The sequence below is a fragment of the Gallinula chloropus genome (assembly GCF_964237585.1).
Source record: "Gallinula chloropus genome assembly, chromosome: 15".
In the NCBI taxonomy this organism is placed as follows: Eukaryota; Metazoa; Chordata; class Aves; order Gruiformes; family Rallidae; genus Gallinula; species Gallinula chloropus.
Window position 1 is genome coordinate 3157481 of NC_140100.1, and position 12490 is coordinate 3169970.

At 56.2% G+C, this 12490-nt stretch overlaps 1 protein-coding gene across 1 annotated transcript in view; it reads right to left on the reverse strand.

Annotated features, from left to right (window-relative positions):
- Positions 1-5254: 5254 nt before the first annotated feature.
- Positions 5255-12490, reverse strand: part of CACNG3 (calcium voltage-gated channel auxiliary subunit gamma 3) — a gene marked incomplete at both ends in the record, with an annotated part of 31984 nt that continues 24748 nt past the window's right edge. The window contains 3 exons of the mRNA XM_084271310.1: positions 5255-5766; positions 7092-7232; positions 9333-9416. Of these exons, the coding sequence (XP_084127436.1) occupies positions 5255-5766; positions 7092-7232; positions 9333-9416 (737 nt within the window). The remainder of the gene's footprint in view (positions 5767-7091; positions 7233-9332; positions 9417-12490) is intronic.

The following is a 12490-nucleotide window of genomic DNA, read 5'->3' on the forward strand; positions in this document are numbered from 1 at the left end:
GCTGGGAGCCACACAATGACAGTGGGCTATCATACTGTTTATCAAGGTCTGGCGGAAAGAAAACAAGGTAATGGGGCATTTGCTGATTCAATTCATTGAATTTGAACAAATCTTTTTAATCTTCCTCCCTGGAGGATTAGAAAGGTCAGGAAATAGGCAGAATGTGCACTTTCAGGTATTGAAATTAAACTTGTTAAGAAATCCATATTGATTTGCACTTCTCTGAAAAATATTGAAGCCTCCAGATTTAGCCTGGGTATTGATTTTCTCTTCCAGGGGAAAGACATCGGCACGAAGGAAAGATATTACACGTGGCAGTAAACACCTTCAATCACTGGCCACCCGCTCTCCCGTCACAAACAAATAGCCAAGCTTTGCCTGGGGAGGCTGCAGACCCATCCTGGCACTGCAGCACGAGGGCCATCAGGCAGTTCTGGAGCTGCACCCGCCCAGGGCCCACAGAGCTACCAGCCCCACATCAACAGTGACCCTGCAGCTGCTCCCTCCCCTCTCCCCAAGTCAGTGTTTGACACTTTGCCCATCTTGGCCGTGTGCCGTCCTGGAGCAGTTTGAGATGAGCACTGCAGCCCTGGCTGTGTACTGACCAGTCCTTCGGCTCCCTCTGTGCATGATGGTTTTGCAGCCCTTTACCCTGCAGTGCTCCTGCTCCAGGTGCCACAGCCCATAGGTGATGTGGTCCTTGTGCCCATGCTGAGCCCAGGGGAGACAGACTCCCAGTCCCTGCTCCGGAGGCTGGGAGGGACCTGGCACAGGCAGTGCTTCGCTCCGCAGCTCCTCTTGCTCCAGATGCTGCTTTGGGATGGGGATGGCATCCTACAATGACAACCATATCCTTCTGCCCATCAGCCCTCCTGCTGCGGAGACTTTTCCAGACAAGGAGGGTGGTATGGCAAGGCATGGTTATGCCACTCTGCTTCCCAGCCTGGTCCCCATCCCATCCCCTGTGCCCTGAACATCCCCCATCTCAGCCTTCCCCCTGTGCTCCTGGGTCCAATAAGCCCTTTTCCATGCCTGTGTTGGGGATGCCCAGACAAGAGCTGGCCATCTGTCCTGCTCAGTGCTTGCAGTGCAACCTGGACAGTGGCCATCTCTTGGGGACACCTCCTGCCATCACCACCAACACCCCCCTCCCCATGCAGAGCTGGCTCGATTGGAAGGTGTGACTTACAGTCCCCATAGCTGAATGGTTCTGTCCGGGAGCTCCTCACGTGGGTCCTGGACAGGTAGCCCAGCACCACAGCACTGTTGATGCAGAAGCTCTCGAGCTCTTGTCGCTCATCTCACCAGCTCCAGGGGTGCTGTATGCCACCATCACTGCAGCAAGGCAGCTGCAGCACCCAGACAAGTCACAGGGGTTTTAACCAAAGAGCAGAGGCACTAGCAGGAGCAGTGGCTGCAGTTAGGCTGCCTCAGAAACAACAGCTTCAGTTCACAGGTTTAGCCCCAAGTTAAAGCAAACAGTTTGCTGTGTGACTCTCCAGCACCCGCCCGCCTCACAGCACCCGGCAGGACACAGGGGGAGGTGCCAGCCAGCACACGTCCTGGGGCACCTCCTGATTCTTTTTGATGGCTTAGGGGATAACTTGGTTAACTTCAGAAAATCAATCCCCTCCTTGAAATGAAGCAAAATCCTTTCCCAGCTGATCTCCTGCCTCGCTGGCCCTCAAGAAAAACACTGGCATGACAGATTGCCCTGAATAGGACTTTAACAACTCCCAAAGGCACTGAGTGTCCTACGTGTGCACAGGACACAGCACAGCAGCATCCTGGCCCCTGACAAAGAGTTGCTCTGATTTACTGCTGCGATGGCAAGAACTATATAGTGAACGGCAGTACTGATAACGATAACACCACTTTCAGTTATATTATCAGCACTTGCCATGCTGCAGAAGTAAATTTATCTGCCGCTGGTCAGGCACCTTCATGGGAACTACCACAAGCAATGTGAGGAGCCAGCCCTGCCCCAGGACAGGGGCAACCACTCCTCTTGCCAAGAAGGGCTCAAACCATGCTGGGCACTGCACTGCTCTGGGGCAAAGCCCAGAAAGGGCCTTGCTGCGTGGCCAGGGCTTTGTTGCTGCTGTTGTGGGGGCTGGTTTTAATTAAGAAACGCCCCTGTTAACATGCCTTGCTTTGCCTCACCAAGACAAACAGGGCTCCTTACCTGCAGCAGACGGTGACTCAGCCAGAGCTTGCTTTCTGGAGATTTAGTTCTGAAAAACCCCCCCCGTATCTTCCCTTTAAGCCACAAAGCACGTGCGTGTGCAGTCTAGAGGTTAAGGATGCCTCTGCAGCTGGGCAAGGCCATCATGCTGCCGCTGCAGCCAGGCTGTGGACAGGGGCTGCTCGGCACAGTGTCAGAGCTGTCGGAGCAAGGCTCCCACTCGCGGCCCCATAACCCCTCATGGGGTCAGCATGGCTGCAGGGAATGCTGCCAGTGTGGAGGGGTGGCAAATAGAGGTCTCGGCATGGCTTTCAACCTGTGCTTCCGTGATCAGAGTCTCTCGTGACCTGCCTAAAAGCGCTGCTCTGGGAGCATCGATCCCGGCAGCCAGCCCATCAGTTTCCTACCTGAACAATCCTCCATCCCCTTGCCTGGTTGGGAGCTGCCATTCCCGGGCCAGGTTCCCACCACTGCCCTCCTGGGAAGCTGCATGGCATGGGGGCTCTGGCTGGGCACGCAAACCTCCTTGGCAAGATTACTGGATTAAATAATAGTAAGGATTTAGTTTTGGATCTTTATCGAGGACAGTCAGAGCTCTGGGGTGTGCTAACACGTTAATCTGACACTGTGCTCACAGGCAAGGCGCCGGTGAGAGGGGCCATGGGCAGGCGCTGGGCACCAGGCCTGTCCAGGCTGGCAGCCACATGCCAGGGGAGTGACAGTGCAGCTCACTCCGTGTTTTACACAGTCAAGCCTCTCACTACTTTGTTTTTAAATATTTCCGTAAGACCGGAGTGCTATGCTTCCTCAACTGTTTTTAATACATGCAATCAGCAAGGATGGCAATTAAGAGGCCTAATTAGCATCTGAATTGGCTTTCTCATGCAAACCCCCTATGAAATAGGAGCAAATAAACTGCAAGGGAGATGAAGGGCGGCACAGAGGCTGCAGCCCCGTGCAGGCGGGACCTGCTGAGGTGCCCATGGCCCTTACTGGGGTTCTTCGAGGTGCCCGAGAGGGATTTTGTTCCAGCACAGCCCCCATTCCGGGCTTCCCGCAGTGACCTGCCTGTTATTTCCCGGAAGGATTAGGACAGGCCTCGCAACTGGCCATGCTCTGGCTTCGGGCAGGAGACCCAGGGCAGGGCTGCTCAAAGTAATACACACCAGGCACCAGATGTTTCCCTTCTGCAGAGAGCATGAGTAAATGAGAGCTCCGCTGCCCCCAAATTACCTGCGGCTGCCTAATGAGCATGCCCCCCCCCCCCCTCCCCGCCTCCAGGCCTCTGTGGGAATCCATCACCTTTTTTCAGGAGGTTAAATAAGATTTCAATTAAGTGACACGCCAAGTTGTAAGACCAGCTGCTCCGAAACCACCTCCATTTAGAAGAGCTCTGCTCTGGCGAGAGGATGTCCTTCGGCATTTGAAACCAAACCTCTGTCTGCACACATACACCTTGGCATTTAAAGACTGAACCCCTCCCTGCCAGCCCACGCTGTCCATCCCCTGGCTGTCACACCACACTGGCAGCTGCCATGGCCCTGCCAAACAGCCTGGAGGGGACAGATACGTGCCAGCACCCAGCTGGCAAACCTCACCAAGAAAGGAGCTCCCCAAGGAGGATTTGCAACTGGCTCCAAACTCAACACTTCCCTGGGAGACGGGGGGTCTCATCGCAACTGCCCCTGAATGCCTGGCTACTCCCAGAGAAGGGAGATCATCCCACACTGGCACCTTTTGGGGGAAATGGCTGTCTGAGCTGCTCTCCCCACAGCACTCCCCGAGTCGGTGCCCAGGCTCGGGGGGCTGCATGTGCGCACACACCTCGCCCCCACCCTGCAGTGCCCGCGCACCCCACACCCCACCAGCCACCCCGCCACACACACCAGGGCAGCACTGCACAGGACAGGAGAGCAAAGCAGGGACTGTGAGGGGGGGATGCCCCCCCAGACCCTTTGCAGCCCCAGTACCCTGACCCCAAACCCCCCCAATACAGCCACGGGAGAGGTTGAGGCTGCCATGAAACACCCGTGGGACACAGCGCGCGGTTTCCCAGCTGCCTGCAGCAAGGTCAGTGTGACCTATTCAGCCAAGTAACTTGCTTGCCAAACTGGACAATTTTATTGTTATTTTTCTCATCGATCTCCCAGCCATTATAGAATCATACACCATCCGCACGCAGCCTGCGGCCGGCGGCCCAGCCATCAACCCAGCTTCTCCTTCAGTACCACCAGGTCAAGCGTTGCCTCCTTGGTTGTGCCCAGACAGTAATTTGTGACTGTGTGTGTATTAATTTCAGGGAATTAATTCATTTTCTTGCAACATTAGGGGTTAATTAAATGCTGGCTAATTGCTACCAGTCATTGGAGGGATTCTGCTCCTGAGTCCTTTTTCATGGCCTGAATGCACCAAAGGAAGAAAAAAAAGGAAAGAAAGAAGCCCTTTCAAGACCACAGAAAATTGCAAAAAAGATGTTTCTTCCAACCCGACATGACAAAATTGAATTCCAAGCTATTTAATGCATGCACGAAACGCCATAGAGAAACCCAGCCCGAGCGCTCCGTCCGTCGCGACAGGGAAAGAGGGTTCGTAACACGAGCACTCACTACAGCACCAACCCAGTGCTTCAAACTCCAGACTCCCAGGCAGTTTCGCTTAAATGTAGCTACCAGATTAAGGATTCTCACAGACAGGGCTATCGCCAGCATTTCCATGGGACATACAGCTACGGTAACACTGCGGTTATGAGCAACATTAACGATGGAGACCTCGGGAAGCCACTGTCCCAGGTGGTGATGGAAGCCCCACTCAGTCTGCAGGGGCACCGCGGCCAGGGTGACAGTACAGCCCCTGTCTGCACCTCGCCAGGGAGGGAAGAGGGGGTGGGGGTCCGGGTCCCACTGTGGGCACAGCGGCCTGGCCTGGCCAGTGGCAATTCAGGACCGAAAAACCAGCCCCGTGGGAAGGGGCCCGGGGAGCCATCTGGGTTTGTCCTTAAAAACAGGATTTCACAGGTTACACCGTCACGAGGATGATGTCATGCAGCCTGACAAAATGCCCCTGCCCGCCTCAAACCGGCGTGGTTCGTCTGTTGGCCGGGTTGTTGTGCAAAGACTCCTTGAACTCTTTGGGGATGGAGTTATGGACCTGTAAAAAACCGTGGTCCCGCTCCGAGTTAAGCAGCGTCCCCATGGTGACCTTGGAGGGATCCCTGGAGAGGGTGAACATGGAGATGTCGGTGGAGGGGATAGTGCTGAACCCCTTGCTGACGGGTGACATGTCCCGGGACCGGGGCTCGGTGGAGCGGGAGCTGGACCGCCGACGGAAGCGGTACCTGTAGGGAGGGAGGCGGGTGAAGGCCGACTTCTTCAGCAGCTCTGAGTGGGACTTGGCACGGATCTGGCGGTGCTTCTCGATGTACATGTGCACGGCGATCACCCCCACCATCTCAGCGATGATGAAGGACAGCGCTCCGAAGTAGAAGGACCAGCCGTAGGAGTAGCTCTTCTTGGAGTCGCTCTGCCCTGGGTCCCCTGCATTGGCTGAGATGTAGACTATAATCCCGATGATGTTGCTGAGACCTTCAGGGAAAAACAAGAGGGAGAGACACTCGCCTGAGTGGCAGGAGAGGGATGGGGGACAGCAGCACCCCAAATCTCCTCCTGGCAGCAAAGGGAAATGGGCTGAAGGGGCCCGGCCCTTTTCCTGCTCACTGTGACCTGAGGGGTGCCTGGCAGGCAGGGAGGGTGCTGGGGACCGTGGCTGCGTTCCCATGGGGCACCAACCCACCTGCCAGCATACTGAGTCCAGAAAACCTCACAGACCTCTGCTGCTATCCCTGCTACACATCTATAGCCAGATACACACACATACTCATGTACATCTAAAGAGCAGGAGGAACAACCAATATTTTGTTTAGAAAAAGGGACATTTCAGGGGGTGGTTTTGCCTTGCAGAGCTGCTCACTAAGCAAGGGACTGCAGGAACCCAGCTGGTGCCGGGGCTGTGGCCAGAGAGAAGCCACCCCGTGGGACACAGAGAGGATGGATCCCTCTGGCACAAACCCTGGCTTGCCACAGCCCTGGGAGCACAGGGAAGCAGGAATGGCTCCGTATCTTTTAATTTCTGGTGGAGCCCAGAGGCTTTATCTGGGACCAGGGCAGTTTTTGCACCACCAGCACCGTGGCAGGGCTGTGCTGCAGGGCTGGGAGTGGCTGATGTATTCCTGGATTTACTTAATGAATCGATTATGTTCTTTCTGTTGTTTTCTCATCTGCATCAGCAGCTCCTGCCAGCCGAAGGAGGGAGAGTAATTTGTCTCTTTGTGGGGAGAAGAAAAACACAAAATAGAGCAGTTCCTTGAGACAAAGACATTGTCATACGATAATCAGTGGAAGCGTTGGGGAACAGTGCACAGAGAAATGAGTAATCCAGAAGGAACAGCCTCTCAAGAGAGAGCGATTTTCCTTGTAGGACTGCAGCAGCCTCTCTGCCTGCTGCCTGGTCCTTGGGGCTGCCAGCACAGCACCAGCCCTTGCCTGGCCCTGTGACCCACTGCTTGGTGGTGATGGAGGGCAGAGTCCCCCCCAAAACTGCCCTGGGGCTGGGTGCTGGGAGCGAGATGGCCATGCTCTGGCAGCCCCTCCTGGGGACTGGTCAGGGCACAGCAGGGCAGACACTTAAAGTGCTGCCCAGTGTCACGACCACTTGCCAAAAAGCTCTGCTGTTTTTTTCCCCTCCCATGAGGATTTTTCCACCAGGACAGGACAGCTCATGAACCCCAACATCCCACCACACCAACAGCCCGGGAGGACACACAAACCATCTCCATCTCCCCCATATCCTCCCACACTTCCAGCACACTGGGAGAGCCACCCTGCTCCCAACCCTGCCAGGCAGCTCCTACCTGCAGAGACAAAGAAGATGCCGGCGCTGAGGATGACGTTGTGTTTGCTCTTGTAGAACTCGCTGGCTGCCACGCACAGGCCCCCGAAGAACAGCAGACCCACGCTGAGGATGGGGAAGATGCTGGATGCTCTCACTGCGCCTGTGGGACAGGGAGTGGGGCAGGGTCAACCCCTGGCATTGCTCCTGCTGTGGGTGCTGCTGGCATCTCCCGTGCCGATGCCAGTGCCCAGAAAGAACTGTTGCTACACAATGCTCAGTTGCTGCCATGAGGGATAGGGGCAGGCCCAGCATCAGCTCCCCCTGTGCATCCTCAGCTCGTCCCCAGGCTGCTCTGCTCCAAGGTGTCTCTGCAGCCCAGCACCAGCCCTGCAAACCCTGTGATTCAGGCCTCCTGTCACAAAACCAGTTTAAACCCTGAATGTTTTTTTTTCCTCTGTGGCTATTTCAAGGAATTATTTCTTGCAGCCTTGTCACACAGTCAGCACTAGCAATTTACCTTACCATTACCAAACACACCACCCATGGGTTTAGGCTATGGACATCACTCTGGATGATGTCAGAAGCCCCCCGAGACCTAACCAAGCTGGCAGCTGGAAAGGAGCAGCACTGCCAACTGCAAGTGTCAGGACCTCATCCCTTGGGTCCCCAAACTATCATGGCTGCTTCAAGAGTCAAGAATTTACAAACTAACGCACCTGAAGTTCAACAAAAAGTTGTTTTGGTTTTTTTCTGACGTCGGGGAGGAACACTGTCAAAATGGACCAAGAACCCAAGACCCCAAGCCCACCACGTGTGATGCTGTGACCCCAGCGCTGGGCTCCATCCCCAAGGGGGATTAGCTCTGCAGGACCTGTCTCTGCATGTTCAGGAGTCACTGACTGAGAGCTGCACAGAGAAGGTTCTCTTTTACATGGCCTATCAGAAGTTCAGCTTCCAAAATGATGGTAGAGAGTCATTAATGCAGCAAATCACTACCTGCTGCACCGAAAATACACCGTGCCTTGGTTTGGGCTCTCATCCCTCTCTCAGGGCCTTTATTAAAAGCACAGAAATACAGAGAAGCCCCATTAAAATGCCATTCTGGGGGGTTTAAAATAGACTTTTTATTTTGAATGTGGGAGGGGGTGGGAGAAGAATTTAAACGCTAATCTACTAAAATTGCAAACCAATTCCATTAAACACATGCCCCTCCAAGATGGGAGAGCAGAGCTGATGGCTCCCTGCAGAGTCAGAAAACGGGGAGCTCAGAGCAACACCTGGATGAGCAGCACCAGGCAGGGCATCAGGGCTGTGCACAGGGGTAGTGGGTGCTGGGGGCATCGCTTCACCCCCAGAATCCCTCTCAGCCCTACCAGCTCTCACCCCAGAGGTGCCAACAGCTCCGAAGCTGGCAGGTGTCCCTGCTGCCTCGTGTTCTTACTCGTCTGAACACTTGGCTGTTGAAGCAAACCTTTTGTCGTGCAGGCTTTATGGTTGTCACAGACGTAAAGCAAACGTGTGTTTGCTGATGTGCTGATGTCCCTGTTGCTCTGCACATCAGGGTGTGAGCTGTTTCTGCCCAGCCTCCGTTGCCCTGCACCTCAGTGCTTGCTCACACTCATGCCTGCGAGGTACTCAGGGGATGATGCTTCTTCTCCACAGGGCCACCCTCACCCCAGCATCAAGTCTCCCCAGATAACAGCCCCACAGTGCTGCCCAGGCTCTGCTGGCCCCTCACACAGGAGGACCCCGCTTTTCCCAGCAGAGCCCCCAGCTCCATTTTCACTGGCTCCCTGCACTGGGCAGCTGGCAGACCGTGTGGCAGATGCTCATCGTGCTTTCCTGGTGAGCACCAGCAAACCCAGCCTGGCGCAGAGACTTGGGGAACACAGAGAGTGGCACTAACACGGCACCCCTGTGGTGCTGTGCCAGGGATCAGCGGGGTCTGTGTCCCTGCAGCCCTCACACTCCAACAAGCTCAGGCTGTCCAGCAGCTGCTGGGACAGGGTGCAGGGACAGCAAGTGCCAGACAAACGCACCATTAATGCTGCTACTGCGGCGTGACGTGGCCACGCACAGGCAAACCTGGAGGGTCACTGCTGCCATGCACAGGGAGCCTGGGGGGCTGCGACCCATCGGCCACCTGCCAGCTATGGGAGGGACCTGCTGGGTGTTGGGGATGGGAATGGGGGTACCAGGGCAGCAGGGGGACCCCCGGGAAGCGCACACAGCCCGGACGCACACAGGAAAGCAGACTCACGGAGCAGATACTCGGCCGTGTCTTGCTCATAATCCGCATCCTCGGGGAAGTGGTCGATTTTCTTGCACACGCCTCGGAAGGTTCCTGGGGAGACACAAGCCAGGAAACCTTCAAATCCCCCAGCACTGGCAGGAGCGCTGCTGGATGTGCTGCACAGCGCTGGCACGGCAGCAGCCCCCACTGCTCAGCCAGAGGCTGGCAGCAACCCCAAACACTGCCCTTGGCCCCCGGCATGGTTTGCTCCCTGTATCCTCCCAAGTACTACTGATTCCCTCTAATAGCTCAGAGTCCCATCATTAACATCACGGCTGAGCTGGGAGGAGATGCCCAATCTGGGAGGAGATGCTGGAGCTGCCATGCTCCCCCTGCAGCCATGGGCAGAGCCTCTCCAAGGTGCAGCTCCCATTCCTCACCCCGGCTGTGCAGCAGTTCAAGGACCTGCCAGGAGCTCAGCACAGCACTGTCTGTGTCCAGTTACAGCTGAGCTTTCCCAACTCCTCCAGTTCACCCATGGATGCAGCAAGGCCGGCACAGCCCCCCTTTTCTCCAGGGGAAGTGAAGCGAAGCAGGGCAGGCACTCGCTGGCTCCCAACACCCACCCGCCCAGGCAAACTCTTCATCTGTTTTGACAGAGAATCGATGCAGCTGTAAATAAACTTTCCCAGCCTTCACGTGTGAGCAACACCTTATCTGGGTGCACCAGGGACACTGCTCCACAGCTGCAGTGCAGGGCTCACTCTGGGGTACCGGCATCGTTGGCTTTCACATCAGATTCCTACTGGGGAGATGACAACAGCACTGGGGTCAGATCCGCTGCTTGAGCAAAGCCCTTGCCCCAGAACCACGCAGCTCAGAGCCTGGTCCTCCCAGCTGGGCTTCTCTGCCCCGGCCCCTCGGCGTGTGGAAGGGCAGCTCTGATGTACTGTGGTGAATGCAGGGCACAGGCTGCTGTGCACACAAGGATCCCCAGTGCCTTTGCAAAAGTAACATCTGGCCCACAGCTCAGCTTCGGAGATGTGGGGTTTTTGGAGGCACAGAGGAGTTCATTTAAACAACTACAGAACGTGTCTAGCCTGCTGACCCTTGCCTGCCACTTCCCTGACTCATGCCCAGGACCCAGGCGGAGGGGGCAGAGGCTGGAGGAGACAGAGTCACCAAGACGACCCGTCTGTACCCCGTTTCAGGCTGCTCTCACAGGGCCCCTCAGCACGCACACGTGTGTGCACCCACTCAGCATCGTGGATAAGCACCCAGCACCCTGGGTGGGCATCGCAGCTGAGCTTGGCACAGTCCCACCAGGACCCCCAACTGCTCCGCACGTGCCACCTTTCCCCTCCTGCTTGTGAGTCCCCAGGGAGCGGGGGTGAGATCAGCCCCACCATGGTGGGCACCAGCAGTGCTGCCTGGAAGGCCTGGGGAAGGAGGCAGATGCTCTGGCATCTGCTGGCCTCCCACTTAGCATTTGGGAAAAAAAGGCTCTTTTTCTGTGGCTTTCTGTTTTGTTTCCTTCCTGCCTCTGAAGCAAACCAAATGCAGTTCTCCTTTAAACGCCTGCCTGTTTACTTTGGCTTTCTCCTCGCTGTGCACTTGGCCTCAGCTCTCTCCTGTGCAATTGTGCCATGAGAGGAAAAAGCCAAGGACGAGTCAGGCTCCAGCAGGTGATGTACTGGGAACTCAGTTACATGCCACAGGATGTGGGGTGAGAGCGGGACGGCACAGCCATGTCCACGGTGGGGGATGCTTATGGGACAGCCTGAAGAAGGGACTGGCTGTGAACAGGCTCTTGCCTCTTCTGCTCATCCATCCACCAGTCCCAAGAGCCTGGCCCATGTGCTACCAATACACAGGCAGAGAGAAATTAAATGCATTAAAAAATAATAAAAGAACCCTGGCTATGCCCAGTTGCACTTATAGATTTGTTGTGATGGATGCAGCCCCGCTGCCTCCTGTGGATGCTGCGAGCCTGCTGCTCGTGGCAGCGCACCAAAATGCTCCATGTCTGCTGGGGACAGCTCAGAGCTCTGCTCGTGCCACGGTGCTGAACGGGAACATGGCTCCTCAGGGCAGCAGCAGCCACCTCTGTCTGCAGGATTCAGAGCCGTCTTCTCCAAAGCAAGCAGAAAGGGCTAATGCAAGAGTAGGCACGATACTTCCTCTGCAATGCTCACAAATGCTGTCCTTGATGTTACAAATAGGGAAACTGAGGCACAGATGGTGACTTCTCTGGAGTGGCAAGGGGCAGGGCGAGGTGGGAGGAATTCCATCCCCCATCCCTCTCCCTGGAAGGAGGACAGTCCCCTCATGAAACCAGTGCTGAAGAACATGGTCAGGTCATGCTGGCTCTGTCCCCTCTCCCATGGGACCAGAAAGGACATGTGGCCAAGGGACAGGGCTCCAGGCAAGAGAAACCAACCCCACAGTGTCCCACATAGCCGAACACTGTCAGTCTGCGCTCTGGCTACGGGCTCGGGGGAGCTGAGCATCGTGACAGGCATCAATTAAAGCCTGGAGATGAAGCTCTGGAGGTGGCAAGCTGTCATCCAAGCGGGAGACATGGCATCTGAGGGAGAACCGCCTGCTCCCGTTGCTTTGGGAACTGCGGGCAAAGGGGAGGCTGAGAACGGGTGCCATGAACGGGGCTGGGGAAGCACTGGGCATGGCGAGGACAGCAGCTGCACAGCCCCCATCCTCCTCCTCCTCTCAGCTTTTGGGCTTCCACCCACCTTCTCTGACCTTCCCCCTGTACCTGCCAGCAGGGCTCTGCCCCACACACCCCAGAGCCGCACCCCACATTTGTCCCTTTGCTCTCCAGCTATCAGACACACGCAGCCAGAGGCAGACCACCCCAAACCACAGCACCCCAAAACACCCCTAACACCCTGATGGACCCAGAAGGATGCATAGAGCCAGCACACACCTGCATGTCTCCAGTCTCACCCCGTACAGGGCTGTCCTGGGACAGTGCTGAGGTTGGTGTTTCCAGCTGGTCTGTAAATGCCCTGTCCTTGTTCTGCCTCAGGGACCCAAAGCCACAACCTGCTCTGGATGGACAGATCTGCCCTCTCTGACTGTCACTGGCTGCAAAGCTGGTGTCAGCAAGGGATGCCGTGCAGCACGCAGGACTTTGCAAGAGCTTCTCCAGAGGCACCGGCTCCTGG